At 39.2% G+C, this 16,297-nt stretch overlaps 2 protein-coding genes across 10 annotated transcripts in view; one reads left to right on the top strand and one right to left on the bottom strand.

Annotated features, from left to right (window-relative positions):
- Positions 1–689: 689 nt before the first annotated feature.
- On the top strand, positions 690–10,538 carry SPATA4 (spermatogenesis associated 4). Of its 2 annotated transcripts, XM_050945407.1 has the most exons (6): positions 696–908; positions 980–1,109; positions 1,732–1,850; positions 3,045–3,262; positions 7,845–7,958; positions 10,131–10,538. In XM_050945407.1, the coding sequence occupies exons 1-6, from the start codon at positions 808–810 to the stop codon at positions 10,226–10,228; spliced, it is 780 nt and encodes a 259-aa protein (XP_050801364.1). In that variant the 5' UTR covers positions 696–807; the 3' UTR covers positions 10,229–10,538. The 2 variants fall into 2 exon arrangements, with proteins under 2 accessions (XP_050801365.1, XP_050801364.1); XM_050945408.1 differs by lacking the exon at positions 7,845–7,958 and having other exon boundaries at positions 690–908.
- Positions 10,539–15,380: 4,842 nt separating this feature from the next.
- The window catches only part of WDR17 (WD repeat domain 17), a 95,165-nt gene continuing 94,248 nt past the window's right edge, over positions 15,381–16,297 (bottom strand). For 7 of the 8 annotated variants that reach the window (XM_050945308.1, XM_050945313.1, XM_050945309.1 and 4 more), the window contains one exon: positions 15,381–15,653. In XM_050945308.1, coding sequence (XP_050801265.1) covers positions 15,534–15,653 — 120 coding nt within the window. In that variant the 3' untranslated portion in view covers positions 15,381–15,533. The remainder of the gene's footprint in view (positions 15,654–16,297) is intronic. The other variant, XM_050945310.1, reaches the window with a different exon arrangement.

Here is a 16,297-nt window from a genome sequence, read left to right as displayed (position 1 = left end):
AACACAATGCACATCTTGAGAAGAGCCAAAAGGCTAATACTCAAATAGAATGGGTTAGAGAGAAGAGGTGGATGCACAGATATAATTCCACTAATGGATGTAAAATCATTAGCTCTTAACCTAAACAGCATTAAAAAAAATCAGCTTTTTAATGTTTTTGGATATATAGCAAAATAAGGGAGAACACTGCAAAGAGACTAAATATATAGAATCAGATCTCTAGACTGCCGGCATGTGCTTTTGTACCACATCTCAGAAGAATTAACTCTGCTGTTTCTTGACGTGCAAACACAGCAGCAACTGACCAAAAATAAGGCACCCAGAGGAGCTAGTAACTGACGTGTGTGACGCTGGTCTGTGCGGGGGGCGCTCACTGCTAACACCTGGGCACGCGCACATGACGGTACGCACGCGCCTACCTGGGAACTGTGTGGTAGGATGATGCCCCCTGGCAGGGGAGTCGCTGCCCAGCTCAGCCAGTAGAGCGCTAGCCGCAGACTCACACTAACATGGTGACAGCTCAGATTTTCGCGCACGCGCTATTCCCGGCTGCCCACAAGCAAACAGTTTCTACCACTGCGCGTGCGTACTCATGCAATACCGCTCATGAGTTGCCGGCTGCGCGTGCGCACTTTAGCCATTCTGGGGGAATCTGTGGGCAGGGGGCGGAATCGAATGAGTGTCCGCCTACTTCCATGGTTTGCGGCGGTTGCTTGGTAACCAGTCACAACGGCTAGAGGACACGGGGAAAGGGGACCCTATTCCGGCGCGCGCGGCTCGCGAGCAGTCCCAGCCTCTCGCGCCTCCATGTCGTACTCGCACCCTCCCAGGCGCACGGGGCTGCCGCGCGCCGTGCTGAGGTGGCTGCAGAGCCTGGACCTGAGCTTCTTCCCCAGGAACTTCCGACGGTGAGATGGGGCGGGGCGGCTCCGAGCGCGCTGCCCGGCTGCGCCTGACCGTTATTGTCGTTGTTCTCTAGGGACTTCTCCAACGGCTACCTCATCGCTGAGATCTTCTCCTGGTACTACCCCGGGGACATCCACAGCCACAGCTACGAGAACGGCGCCTCGCTGGCCACCAAGCTCAGCAACTGGTCCCAGCTCGCCCAGGTGAGGGAGCCGCCCCGCCGGGCACCTTGTAACGTGCACGCAGCGCTCGAGGCTTTCCCCCGTGTGAAACCTGCATCGCCGTGGCCCGGGACACGTCGGGCTCGGAAAGTTGGTGCAGCGATGACGCCCTGTCCCCCCCGCTGTATTGATTGGCCGCGGACAGTCCCGGGGGCCGCCCAAAGCTCCGCCGGGATGGCGATGGAGGAACTAACGATCCGTCACTCACCTGGCCAGCCCCAGTGACTTGTTCCAGGCACCGGGCCGTGCGAATAGTGAGGCACCCAAAGTTAAATCTTGGCCTTAGGGTTTTTGTATTGTTAACAAAAGCAGCTCTTAAGTTGAGCAGTTAAGGGGCTTCCAGTTCTTTTGGGAAGAAAAAGTTTGAATTTTTGCTCAGTTTATATTTCAGTTCTCACCCATAATATTGCACACGTTCTTTAATTGCTTTTCATTTTGGTTATGGGGTGAGGGTTTGAGTGGAATTGGATTGGATTGGATTGGGCAGGGGCTGAGAGAAAACAAAGTGAGTGATCACACATCAAGTAAAAAGCATGGAAGGATGGACCTTTGCCTTTCAACTAATAATAACTGAAATGCTCTCTGTTGTTGTTTTTTGCTATAGTTTTTTTCCAAAAGAAACTTGAAGCCTGTCCAGGAACTAATAGATGGGACAATTCACTGTAAACCGGGAGCAGCAGAAATGTTGGTACAAGACATCTACTCAATGCTGACAAATGGACGGTGAGTGCTGTTTACAGAAGTGTATTATGTATCAGGTTTACTGTAGATTATTCACTTTAGTAGCATATTAATGAGTAGTATATAAATATGACTCAAAACCTTCAGATTTCTGAAGCCCTGGTGTGAAGTCAGTCAGAGTTTTGCCATTGACCACAGTAGGGCCTGGATCTGAAGCCTACTTCACACGTGAAATAACATTTAAATCCCTAGTGAACCTTTGCCCACATCACAAAAAACACCACAGTCCTTCTGCTCTGGTTCATTTATTGAAAAAGCAAAGTTGTTTCATTGACGGTGAGGTATTTAGTGTTGTGTGTGAAAGCTTGCAGACCACATAGTATTGCCTAGGATCTCTTTAAAGAGGTTATCAGCATGCTTCTTAGCAGCCCTGAAATTCACTAAATAAAATAAAAATAGTATAAAGAGCAAACCCATTAATAAAACAGATGGGGTTTATAAGCATAAAACCATAGATCCATATGCTCTCCTCCAGTTTTGTGAGTGTAAAGGAGCTTATGCCCACAGAGCTAAACTGGGGGATGTGCAAGAGGGAGTGCCGCTTCTTCAGAACATGCTTAACTTTCCCCAACCCAGCAGAATCCCAGCTCTGTGGATGGAGTTGACCATGGTCTAGTTCTACTAGATTCTTAACCCCTCAGTACACTGTGGAACCTTGTGTATGTTACTGTAGACAAAGAGTGCAGCAACTTGTAGTACTGACTCCTCTGCACTAATGAGCTCTACTGATGAGGGCTACAGGGACAACCATAGTCAGGGAAGCCACTGTCAGTGTGGTTTCTGGGACCAGGGAGCAAAATGGTGTTAAGGGACATTTGTATAGATGCCTCTTCCCTCCCGTGGATTTCAGAGATTTGTGCTTTAAGTGTTACCGTCCACCAAGAGAATTACCATTATTTCGGTCTAGTGGACTGAGCACCAGGAGCTCCTGTATTCTCTTCCTGGCCTGGACACTGACTCCATCTCTGTGGGTTTGGGCAAGTCGCTTATCTCTGTGTTAAGGTTTCCCCATTTATAAAATAGAGATAATACCTTCCACACAAAGGAATTGTGAGAATTATTAGTAATATGTAACTAGGGTCTTGAAAGGTGTTAAGCATCATAATATGTTCAGTATTTAGTAGTAGTAATGTAACTGATTCATTAACATTTGCTTTTTTTTTTCTCCCTCCCCAGAATTAAAAATATTCAGGATGAAGTTGACTTTACAGACCACTATTATCAGGAGCAGTTACCAATGGTCGCCAGGTCAACAGCTTCAAAGGCTATCAAGAATAACATTAAGCTAACAGAAATAATGATGGAGCCCAACATTAACAAAAATAGACAAAAGGTTAATGCCATCATCAATATGCATATGCAACGGAGACTGGTAGAGCGGGAAGAGAACCCAAGTGAGTGGTTTTTCAAAGCAAGTATATGGAACTGATGTATGTGGTGCAACTGATTGTTTCTCATGTTCACTGTCCTAGTTTGTTAGTCTGATGATTGAAATGGAGAACAGGCAAATATTCAAACTATCTTTGGGCCAAGTCATGCTTGCTTTAACTACAACTTGTCAACCCAGACACACGTTGGATCACAGAAACCCCCTTGGGGCTGCCAACTGGTGTGCCAGGACTACTTTTGCCCCTGTTTCCCTGCCAGCTTGGGACTCCGGCACCCTGTCTTGTTGAGCTAGACATGCCAGTCTGCTCCAGCACAGACCCTGAGTCTGAACCAAGTGCCCCAAAGCTGCAGACTTAACTGAAACCAGCTTACCGAAGTGTTCCTGTCTATAACACTCAGATGCCGAACTCCCAATGGAGTCCAAACCCCAAATAAATCCGTTTTACCCTGTATAAAGCTTATAGAGGGTAAACTCTTAAATTGTTCACCCTCTATAATACTGATAGAGAGAGATGCACAGTTGTTTCCCCCCCACACTCTGGGTTAATTAATAAGTAAAAAGTTATTTTTATCAAATACAGAAAGTAGGATTTAAGTGGTTCCAAGTAATAGCAGACAGAACAAAGTTAATTACCAAGTAAAATAAAATAGAACATGCAAGTCTATGTCTAAGAAAACAGAATACAGATAATACCTCACCAGTTCCAGTAAGCTTCCTTTTACAGACTAGTTTCCTTCTAGTCTGGGTCCTGCAATCACTCACATCCCTGTAGTTATTGTCCTTTGTTCCAGTCTCTTTCAGGTATCCTTGGGGGTGGATAGGCTATCTCTTTAGCCAGCTGAAGACCAAATGGAGGGGTCTCCTAGGGGTTTAAGTGGACTTTCTCTTGTGGGTGAAGACCCTCTCCTCTCCCCTGTGCAAAGTCCAGCTCCAAGATGGAGTTTTGGAGTCACATGGACAAATCACATGTCCATGCATGTCTCAGGGCTTGTCTACATCACAAAGTTGCAGCGCTGGTGAGGAGGTTACAGCGCTGCAACTTAGGAGGTGTACACATCTGCAGGGCATCACCAGCGCTGCAACTCCCTGTTTGCAGCGCTGGCCGTACTCCCGTTTTGTCTCGGGTGTAGAGGATCCAGCGCTGGTGATCCAGCGCTGGTAATCAAGTGTAGACACTTACCAGCGCTTTTCTTGACCTCCGTGGAATAAGCAGGTATCCCAGCATACCTGAGGAAGCCTCTGGTAATCAAGCTGGTCTCCTTCCCCGGTTTGCTCTCGCGTTCCCCGAACCCCGAGCAAGCAGGTCTCCTTCCCTGCGGTTTGCAGTGTGGTTCGGGGAACGCGAGAGCAAACCGCGGCGAAGCTGGTCTCCTTCCCCGGTTTGCTCTCGCGTTCCCCGAACCCCCGAGCAAGCAGGTCTCCTTCCCTGCGGTTTGCAGGGTGGTTCGGGGAACGCGAGAGCAAACCGCGGAGAAGCTGGTCTCCTTCCCCGGTTTGCTCTCGCGTTCCCCGAACCCCCGAGCAAGCAGGTCTCCTTCCCTGCGGTTTGCAGGGGGGTTCGGGGAACGCGAGAGCAAACCGCGGTGAAGCTGGTCTCCTTCCCCGGTTTGCTCTCGCGTTCCCCGAAGCCCCCTTGAAGCCGCCCAACAGCGCTGCAGTGTGGCCACATCTAACACCACTTGCAGCGCTGGTTGCTGTAAGTGTGGCCACTCTGCAGCGCTGGCCCTATACAGCTGTACTAATACAGCTGTAACAACCAGCGCTGCAAAATTGTAGATGTAGACATACCCTCAGTTTGATTCAGCCATTGCTTACCTTCTCCCTTGAACATCCTCATGTAGACTTCTTATGTGGATTGGAGCCTCCCAAGATCTATTGTCCCTTAAGTGTTTCTTGACTGGGCACTTAATTTGCACATTCCTTTCTCAAGAAGCTGACCAAATGCTTTACAAAGGCTACTTAAAAATCAAGCCAGTGCCCAGCCAATATTCATAACTTTTCATACAAAAATTATACATGCATACAATTAATAGATTCAGTAGATCATAACCTTTACAGAGATATGTTACATGGCATATGTAGCATAAAACATATTCCAGATATATATACATTCATAAGCATATTCCCATGAAGCCTTATGGGGCACACCGCCACAACCCCACTGAAGTTAGTGGAACTATTGGCATAAGTAACATGAAGAGAATTAGATCATGGTTTTGTGCTTAGGAAAAACATCATACCATTTTGTGATTACATCATTTGAGGAAACATTTTCAGCCAGTTGCATTCAAAGTGAACAGTGATACTTAGATGATATATTAATATTAGTGATATTATAATGATGGAATATAGCTGAAGTAACAGATAAAGTTTCCACCATTGCCATATAACTTACAAGTGATTCATCCACATTTTGCCATTTCTTTGCATTAAAAGCTGCTGCTGCCATGATCAGTTCTTTAGCTGGCTTAACTCTAAATAGTTGAAGTGTTTCTGCAGCAGAGAGATTTTCCTTGGTACGCCACTGATTTCCTGCTAGTAAAAACATACGAACAGGGATGTATTGAACCTAAGTTTTCACTTACAGGTAAATTTAACTTAATTAGACAGTGAGCCTGGGGAATGTGGTGAGTTGGCCCATATTTCATATGTTCTCAGAAAGTCTTCAAGAGTGGAAAGCAAAATACATACTTTTAAATCAACTAGTTTTAGTTTGAGCTTGCTTAACTATTTTGTTTAATTCTTTTTCACATTTTATGATCTTGGGTGAATTTGCTAAAAAGCAGCTGGTCTTTATGAGGCCCTGATCCTGCAAACACTAACACATGTGCTTAACTTTACTACCATAGATTCATAGAGTTTAAGACCAAAAGAAACCATAAGACATCCAGTCTGATTGCCTGTGTATCATGGGCTGTTACATTTCACCCAGATACTTCTGTATGAAGTGCCATGGCCCATAACTTCTTTGAGGAAAGCGTATCTTCCAGACAGTATCTAGTCATAATTTGAAGACATCAGGAGATGGAGAATGTACCACTTCTGTTCGTAGTTTGTTCCAATGGTTAACCATCCTTACTGTTATAAATATGGCAAAATATTTCTTTAATTTAAACATGCTTGGTTTAGGCTTCTTGGTTCTTATGGCATTTTCCACTACTTTAATTCCCTTTAGTACCTGGTACTTTCATCTTGTAAAGGTGCTTATACACTGTAACAAGTCACCTCTCAAATCTTCTTTTTGATAAGATAAACTGATTGAGCTCTTTATATCACACTGTAAGGCATTTTTTTCCATCCCTCAAGTGATTTTTGTGCCTTTTTTTGCACCCTTTTCAGTTTTTCAACATCTTTTTTAAAATGTGGACAACCAAACTGGTTGCAGTATGCAAGAATCAGCCTAACCAAAGCCATATACAGAGATAACATCATCTCCTTATTCCTACTCCCCACTTTGTACATATGAGGAACACAGTGTTTCCTTTTGCCACAGCATCCCACTGAGGCAGGGTGACCATATTTCCCAAAGGGAAAAGGCACCACGTGGGGCTAGCCTGAGTCCTCCCCCCGCACTCCCCATGTAAGTGTTTATAGATTCAGTGCCTTATGCTCTAAGTTAGCTGTTCTAATCAACATTTTCTAGGCGTATACCACTAAAGTTTGAAAGTATTACAGGACTCAGATTGATATGGCACAGATAGCGTCAGTCCGCATTGTCAGTAGAAAAGACATATGGTCAAAATTTGTCTAAACTTAAACTCATGGGTCAAAAGGCTCAGATTTCTGTAATGACAGTGGACAGTCTGTGTGTCAAGTAGTAAACAAGAACAAAAGAATAATACTTATTGCTTTTGTTCTTCAAAGTTCTTTTTTTAGTTGGCCAAACTCAGCACTAATACACTTGACTATTCAGAGATGCACATTGTAATCTGTTGTAAAACAGCTTCTGATGCTTATTTAAGGATAAGACCTATCTCATATTAAGGGCTGGTCTGCACTGGGATTTTACATCAGCATAGCTATGTTCAGGGGTGTGAAAAAAGTACACCCCTCAGCGACATGGCTATGCCAACCAAAACCTAGGTGTAGACAGCACTGGATCAAAGGAAGAATTCTTCCATTGACCTAGTAGCTGCCTCTCGGGAAGACGAATTACCCGTGCCAATGGGAGAACCATTCCCATCAGCATAAGTAATGTCTACAATGGAGCAGATGCAGTTGTGCTGCTGTGGCAGATCAAGTGTAGACATATCCTTAGTCTTCTCACAATGTGATCGCTAAAGCATGTCATAGCCTCTTAAAAAAACCACCACCACATACACACCAAGGTGCACTGCCACCTTGTAAACTTATTTTGTGTGTCACCTTATAGATAGCTTTTGCAGAATAAAATGCTATTTTTTTGCCAGAGTTTTGCCATTTTTCTTTTGCTAGAGTTTGTGATAATTTTGGTTTCTTTATTTAGTTTTTATAGGTGGGAGTGTCTTTTAAATAAGAAAAAAATCACTGAATAATTGGCCAATTAATTGTATGAAGGCTATGACTATGTGGACTGTAATGAATGAATTGTAATTGTGTTTTTGAAGAGCGGTTTAACATTAAACCAAGCTTGGCAGAACGTGCAGTTCGTCATCCGGTTGCTGTAGGTCCCTCTGGGAGTGCGATTAACATCCAGAGAGAGAAACTTTCTTTTATATCAAGTAAGCTTTAATTTCAATCTCTTCCATCGGATTTTTTTTTCGTTTGTTTTACTTTGATTATATGGATAAGTGGTCTTTTTATTAAAACAAAGTCTATAAATAGCTTTCAAAGTAACCTGTTGGACCTTATTAGAAAATAACTACAGTGCTTCCAAAAAGTTGTTCTGAGCCTCAGTGGCAGCTGCTTATATTTCAGGAGTCAAAATTTCTTCTCTTCCGCACCATCGTGTTTTGGTTTATGATTCAGAACTTCCACTATACTTAGTAGCACAGTCTGAAGGCAGGTCCTTCTCTAGTGTAATCGTAACAGATGTTCTTTACTTGCTCCCCAATGGACAAATCCTGCAGTCCTTATTCACCCATTGACTTTGTTGGGAGTTCTATTTATCTTGCCCGATTAAGAACTGTAGGACGTCATGATTGCATAGATAGCCTTTTTACTGATCTCTTGAAGGCAGACAGTGAACCTTTGAGAATATTAGTTGAAGCTTTTCCTCACAAAGAAAAAAGTAGGGGGTATGTAAAATCCCTAAGAAATTTTAACTAGTTAGATGGAAAAGGTTCCAAGACAGCTTGTATGTCTAAAGGCCACAGTGGACCAGTGTTTAAACTGGTCAGATTTGTGCAAGGGTGGATACTAGTCAGAAAGATGGTCCAGCAGTTAAAACTCTATTCTAGTACTTGGAAGACAACAGTTCAATTCCCCAACAGTTCAGTTTCCACAGACTTCACTCTATGCCTGTGGTTGCTGTTTGTGAAAAGGAAAAAAAAATGGGGGTAGTAATGTTATGGTTACAGGACTAGCACCACTTTCTTCCCTTCAGGTCTTGGGCCTTGTGGAATGAAACTTCACAGTTCTCCCACTCCCAGATCAGATTCTGGACTACAGTACCCTGTATCAACCATGTTTACCCCAGCAGGCCCCTTAAGTGTTGGTAGCCTACTCTTGAATTGACCCTTTAAATTCATATAGTAAACCTCTATCAGACATGCATGTAAAGTATACAGTATTGATAAATTATTTCAGATCACCCTTGTTTCTGTCACCTAGTACTTTCCGCCTCACAGGGATGTCATGAAGATAAATATATTAGAGTGATGCACTTGAATACTATGATAATCGTATTAGATAGTCTAAATGACTTCAGTATCACAGTTCAGCTGTTCTTTGCAATCTCCAATAGGAGTGGGAAGTGGATTGGCAGATTCTCCTCGTGAGTGATTTCATGTGGAATCTTGATCATGGTATTATAGAAGAGTCCAATAACAAATCTCCTGTGATAGTTTGAGGTATACTGTGGCCTGATCTGCACAGTTTTTGTAGAGATTTAACTGTTTTGGTTAGAGGTGTGTGTCTTTTCTATCAGGATAGTTAAATTTGTCCAACTCCTAGGCTGGCTGCAGTGCTATCAGTCTAAAAGGTGCTTATATCAATGGAAATACAGACACGCCTCGGGTTACACAAGACCCGATTTATGGCAAATTCGACCTTACGCAAAGTTCCATAAGGCATAAATAAAATGTTTGAGTTGTGGAAAATATTTTGTAGCCTACAGGAATGCAAAATAGTGTAGTGCGGTGTGCGGAGGAATACAGCGTAGCATCTCCTACAAGGGAAGGCTTTGCACTCTCACAGCCTCTCAGTCTCTTGTTGTTTCAATGATACTGTATTTCTGTTACTTCACCCTATTATTTAATTCAAATCATGCCTGTCTCCTCCTCTCCTTCCTCATCTACAAGTTAAGCCAATTGTCATCCACCACTAAATGCAGCCTTCAGTGTGCCACGATAACAATAGATTAAGATAGATGCAATATTTTTGTTGTAATTGTTTGTTTTTTATGTTTGCACAATATACATTTCCGACTTACGTAACATTTGGATTACGCAAGGCTTTCCGGAACGGAACGATTGCATAAATTGGGGAGCGTCTGTAAGCTATACTGGTATAAGCAACTTTATACCAGTTTAAGTGCATCCATACTAAGGGGCTTGTTGGTTATACCAGTATAGCTAAAAGGGTACACACCTTGTGTGTAAACAAGACCTGTGTTGGCCGTTTGAAATAAATTTCATTGTATTCAAAAGGACATGTTTTTATAGTTAAATTGTTTGATAATAAATCAGCAGCAAAAATACATGGTTGCATTATTCAATTGCTTCTTTTCTTAGACCTAGGGCTTCCAGAAATCAGAGGCAAAACTGGTGTTCAGTTTAAAGAAATCCAGGTGAAACAAGCTGACAGAGGCTCTTTTACTGTGGATATATAAGTGTGGCAGCTCCAAGCATCTAGCCAAAAGGATTCGAACTGAACACTGGAAAAAAAAAGTATTGGAGAGACCTCAACTTTGAAAATGTACAAGATCACTTTATCTCTATAATCCTTTGACCATATCCATTGGGAGAGAATTGCCTGATTGGTTTCAGAGTCTGTTAAATCAGAGCATTATTTTTTTCTAGTAGATGCCAAAACAAAATACATATTGGAAATCTGATGTTTGGAAGTGTGACAAGCTAAATCATCACTAAACAAAGCAGTATCTAAAATATACATCACTGTAGTTTCCCCATTGTTAGTTGCTTTTACAGCTCAACCTCCTCCTAGACTTGATTACTTGCTAGAGTGAGTTGTTTTTAATATTTCAAGTTCTTTGTCAGTGAAATTTTCCAATTTACAAATTGCAGTGGTGCAAGATGAGTAATGATGTGTAGTCAAACTTTTTGCACATTGTGACTTGATGAGTTGAATACATTTGACAGTTGTACTTTGTGTCCTTTTGTATCTTGTCCTACTGTACATTAATTTTTACAATCTTGGAAATAAGATTATTAATTTTTAGTAATTTATCTATATCAAAGCTGGTCATGGCTTTCGTTTCCTTCATGTATAAGTGTCCAAAGTAAATAAATCTAGTTTGTTGGCGAAAAATCTCTCCCTTCACAGCTTTAGAAGTTGTTATATCCAAATTAAAGCAATTAAAATAGTTTATTGCATCCGTGATTATCCTGCTTATGCACGCCTTTCAAAAAATGTGTAGGCTGTAGCTCTGTTTCAGGAGAAACATCGTTTTTGCACTGTCCCATTAATTCATGTACATTTTGAAGGTGATCTTCAGAGTGGAAAATTAGGAACATATATTTTTAATGGAATTTTAAAATCTGTGGCAGCTGAAAACTTCCTTGGAAATGATTTTGTTATTACATATATTAAAATCTGTTCAAGGTAAGGATCTGGATAGGGAGCGGGGAGCTTGATTTAAATCAAAGTGATTTAACTGTCAATTTTAATCATGATATATATTAGCAAGTAGGACACCTTGCTTTAAAATCATCTATGTTAATTGTGTTTTGCCTTTGTACTTTAGTTACTTTCAGAAAAAAAGTGGATGCTCAGTGGTTGGTAATCATTTGTTTAAAAAATGGTGATGTTGAACTAAATTTATTCTTTACACTAAATTTGGTGCTTTTCTTTTGGGCTAACCAGAAGGATACATTATATCTATATACATTGAAGCAGTTATACAGCTTTCATAGATTCCAAGGCCAGAAGGAAATATGATCAGCCAATCTGACCTCTTGTGTAACACAGGTCATATAAATATACACTTATTCACATTCTTAATTTTTACATTTTTTATGTTTGAAAATAATGCACTTCTTAGTAGATGATTAATGTTCTACTTGGATTTGTGTCAAGTTCAATTTCAGTGGAAATTCAAATTAATTAAAATGCAGAAAAACAGCATTTTATTTTTTATTAAATACAACTACTTTAAATGTGCTAAATCCATAAACTTTTATCAAAAATGTTTTACATTTTAAGCTAATTGGGTTACTAAACAAAGGGAAGCATTATCGGTTAGTGAATTGAATTGATTGTTTCTGGTAAACATACCCTTCAAAAATTTAAAACTAGTAAATTTCATCCTCATAACTATTTTTTATTTATAGATTAGAAGAGATAAAAACAAGCCTTCTGCCTTTTCAGCTTCCAATCAGTTTCTTAACTCTGAATGGACTAATCATTGAACTAAACTAGTTAAATAAACCAAAATGAAGATATTGTCTCTGCATTTTCAGGAGAGGCTACTGCTGTAAAAAGTTGGTTTAGCACTTCAAAAAACTCTAGTTCCAAGTGGTTAGCTAGTGAGTCCCAGCGAAAACAACCAGGAGTCTTGTGGCACCTTAAAGACTAACAAATTTATTAGAGCCTAAGCTTTTGTGGGCTCTGAATTGTTCAAAGTAAATAAATCTAAATATGCCTGCCTACTGTAATTTTCTCTCCATACATCTGAAGAAGTGGGTCATAGCCCACGAAAGCTTATGCTCTAATAAATTTGTTAGTCTTTAAGGTGCCACAAGACTCCTCATTTTTTTTTTGCTGAAATAGACTAACACGGCTACTCCTCTGAAACTGAGTCTCAGCAGTTCAGTGATCTGACTTTAAAACTTTACATCAAACATGTACTACTTATTTTTTGTATTCAATTTACATGCATTTATTATAAGTTCTCAATTTCAAATGTAATTTTAAATAAGGTTGTTTTTAAAAAATTGGCCTGTATTTAATAAAATTGTTTTTTCAGTTTGATTTTTTTTTAAATCATCATTTTGTCTTTATGCACCTTGAATAGGCAGCATTTATGACTTTCCACAATTTTATTTTGACACCTACACACCTGGAAAATGTTGGGTTTTTTTAATGCTATGTCATCAGTTTTAGGAGGGACACTACTTGTTTTTTTTTTTTTGCAGTCTTGTCTTTTGGCCTATTCAGTATCACTGGAATTTTGTAAGTTCTTGTCCACATATAGTGCACTTTTACTTGTAGCATTTGTTAAATTTTTGTTACAAGAGTCAAAAACTGATCTGTCCAAAATTAAATTAAATATCAGAGCATAAAATTAGCTTTTCTCTAAGATTTGTGATCAAGTTTACAATGGCATTTGTCTCCAGTCTCTGAAGCTTAGAACAATAGTAATAGTTTTGACATGTTTTTCTTCATTTTGATAAACATGTGACTTTGGTAGAGACATTTTATTAGTTTAGCCTTATTACAAGAACAGTAAGATCACAAGAGATTTTTTCAGAGCACCTTTACAGGATATAAAAGTTATATGGCTTGAAGTATTTTTGCCTGGAAAGCAATAGAGAAATTCAGACACTGTATAGCAATTATTTGAAGGTGACGACATCAGAATTTTTTTTTTAATATGAAGGGGAAATAGCCATAGTTGAGCAGTTCTGCTTGACAATGAAATCACATTTTAGCAAACAACCTGAAATTATTTTGGAAAACATTGATGCAGCTGTGTTTTGACAGTTACAAATACATTTATTGTAACAGTAAATGCACGTTTTACAATATTTTTTCTTATGTTTACCCCCCCCCCACATAGGGTAAGGACTATCTTAAAGCAAATACAACATAATTTTTGTTCACAAAGACTATTAGCAGACATATTTCTAGTATAAAAAGTGCCCTTTGACTCAATTTTTATACTCTAAACCTAACAATGAAAAAATAATTTGCCTCCCTCAGTGTCGAAAGAGGGAATAGATTTGTCTCAGGTTCCACACTAAGGCACAACTTCCACAAATTGATGCAGTTTTACTACATATTTATAATTATTTAAAAGATTTAAGTACAAATCTTCAGGATATTACCAAAGATTTAAAGAATAGAGTGGCAGTTGAGTCAATCCTTCAGATTCCAGTTCAGTTAAACAAACTTTGGTGTTTATGACCAATCCTCTCCATCTTTTCTTATCTGCAAATGCCTAGATTTCTTTTACATACACATCGGACATACAAGTCACACAGCACAAGCTAACTACTGATCTTTGATTCAACAAAAATAACCATAGTTTATTCACAGCTGGAGAGGTTATATTTCTTCCACAAATTATTAAAATGGGTCATTTTTCTGAATTCCAACTCTCATTCCCCAAACTCCTTATAATTAAACAAAGAGAAACAAATCCCAAATGGTAGAAGCAATAAAGTGATACGTAACCCTCTGATATCTAAATAAAGGTGTAAAGATGTGTACTGCTCCTTGCAAAACAAGGGCTGGTAGTTAGGATGTACTATTTATTTGAGGTCCTAAAAATCTATAATAAATACAATAAACCCTTTGTGGAATACAATTATTAACTTTAAACTTTAAAAAAAAATGTTTTTTTCCATGCTTCATCGAATTCCCGAGTTTTAACTTCCTCTGTAGCCTAGGGCAGATCAGCTAGCCTCTGTCTCAGTTTCTACTTAGTAAAATGAGGACATTCCTTACTACCTCATAGGGATAGTGTGAGGATTAGGTTTGCAAGGCATTTTAAGATGAGAAGGGCTATATCTTGCGTTATTCCTATTTTGCACAGGTTATTTAAAACATTTTCAGTAATTTTTACTATTATCTCTTGATATCCTAACCAGAATAACTTTTTTTTTTCGTGGGGGAGGGAGAAGGGGGGCAGGGGAAAGAGGAAGTGAAGCTGATGAGAAAAGTTCCACTATCATGCTGATCAGGGAACCCAGCAAAAGGATTTCTAATGCTATTTGATGGAAGATCAGTTCTGTCTGTGAACAACTGGTCTTCTCATGCCTGTATTTTATTTTATGGACAATTTTTAGAATAAAATATTCTACTGCCATTATTTTTTCTTTCATTTGGGCACATGATACTAGATGTGAACTAACCATCCAACTAAATAAAGCAATGCCCACATATTTATTTATCAGGTCCTCAATACCATACAAACTTTTACAATCTGTACAAAATAAAAAAAAAATTAATTTACATAATGTATGTCAATAATTTTCATTAAATAAGCTGTTTACTACTTACAAGCTATTTGTTAAAAAAATAAGGTTAATAGAACACATTTTAGCGCTCAAGAAAATATAATGGGGGGAGTGCTAAAGATGGATTTATTAGAAAATATAATAATTTATCCTAATCTAGATATTCATCAAAATGACTTCTCTTTTCCTGTTAAAGCTTAAATATTTATTGTATGGAAAGATTTTTTTAATTAAAAATTGAAGTATTTTGACTATGTTGTCATTTAATTTACACTATCACTCTTTAGAATCACATTTTACCAAGTATTAGATACAAATAAAAGGGCATACAGAACGTATGAAACTCAGCTGTAGCTCAGTGGCAATTCATAAAAGCATAAATGCATACTGATGTATTTAAAAATCTCTTATAAATTTCACAGTTTCAGCTACCCTAGTATTTTGCTAATGTTCAGATATTTCTTTACTTACTTTACAATTTGCTCACAAAAATTTACTGAAATATTTTTATGTTGTCTGACAACAGTATTCTCTTTTTAAAAAAACATGGCTGTCAATTATGTAAGGACATTTTTTCTTTGGATTATCATATAAACTTTATATATATATATATAAATCCATTTTTCATTTTCTCATTTACATTTTGCAAAATTCAAATAACTGTCCTTCAGGAAGAATCAACTACCATCTTTCTATCCTTCAACAATCAAGGTTAAATTAATGTTAACCTGCTAGATGTTACTTGCTTTAAGCACTACAGAGGAAAAAGTCTTATCAGAATGGGTTGAGTCGTATTCCTGTTCCTAATGGTGAGAAGGGATTCACTTTGGCCCACATCAAAGCATCATTCAATGAAATAGCTGATTTTCCATCTTCAAGGAAAAACACTGGACCCTGTGAACGTTTGAGGAGAGGAGGAAAAAGATACACATCATGTCTCCATACTTCCAGAAGAGATGCAGTCTAGCAAATGCACATTTTTACTTCATCTGAGATGAAAATGAATAGAGAATACAATGCTAATTTATGTAATAGCTTTACAGCCTTAAAAAGTTATACCTGTTATAATCAAGTCTGACTAAAATGTTCATACTCAATTTATAATGCTATACTTATCAGGTAGAGATGTGTCCTAAAAATCTTCACGCCCAAATTTCACATTTCCTAAATTCCTAAGTTAGATACATCTTCAAATAATAACTCTGTAATATTTACAAACTATCTTATAGTTAATTAATTCTTCCTGTGTGGCTACTGAGTATGTATACTCTCCTGTTGGCATAATTACTCCGCCTCCCTGAGCAGCAGTAGCTATGTCAGCAGGAAAGCTTGTCACTCGGGGAGGTGGCTTTTTCATACCCCCTAGTGACTTATGTTATACCGAGGTAAGTGCTGGAGTGTACAAGCCCACAGTGTCTTCAAATTGCAGCATGGTCTGGAAAAACTTGACTGGCAGAGCTGAGTGTCTCAGTCTGTTTCCCTATCTGTAAAAATGGCAATAATAATAATATGTACCTCACAGGAATGTAGTGAGGATT

This window comes from Gopherus flavomarginatus, chromosome 3 (assembly GCF_025201925.1).
Source record: "Gopherus flavomarginatus isolate rGopFla2 chromosome 3, rGopFla2.mat.asm, whole genome shotgun sequence".
In the NCBI taxonomy this organism is placed as follows: Eukaryota; Metazoa; Chordata; order Testudines; family Testudinidae; genus Gopherus; species Gopherus flavomarginatus.
Note: the sequence above shows the minus strand (reverse complement) of the source record. Positions and strands in the feature narration are given on the sequence as shown.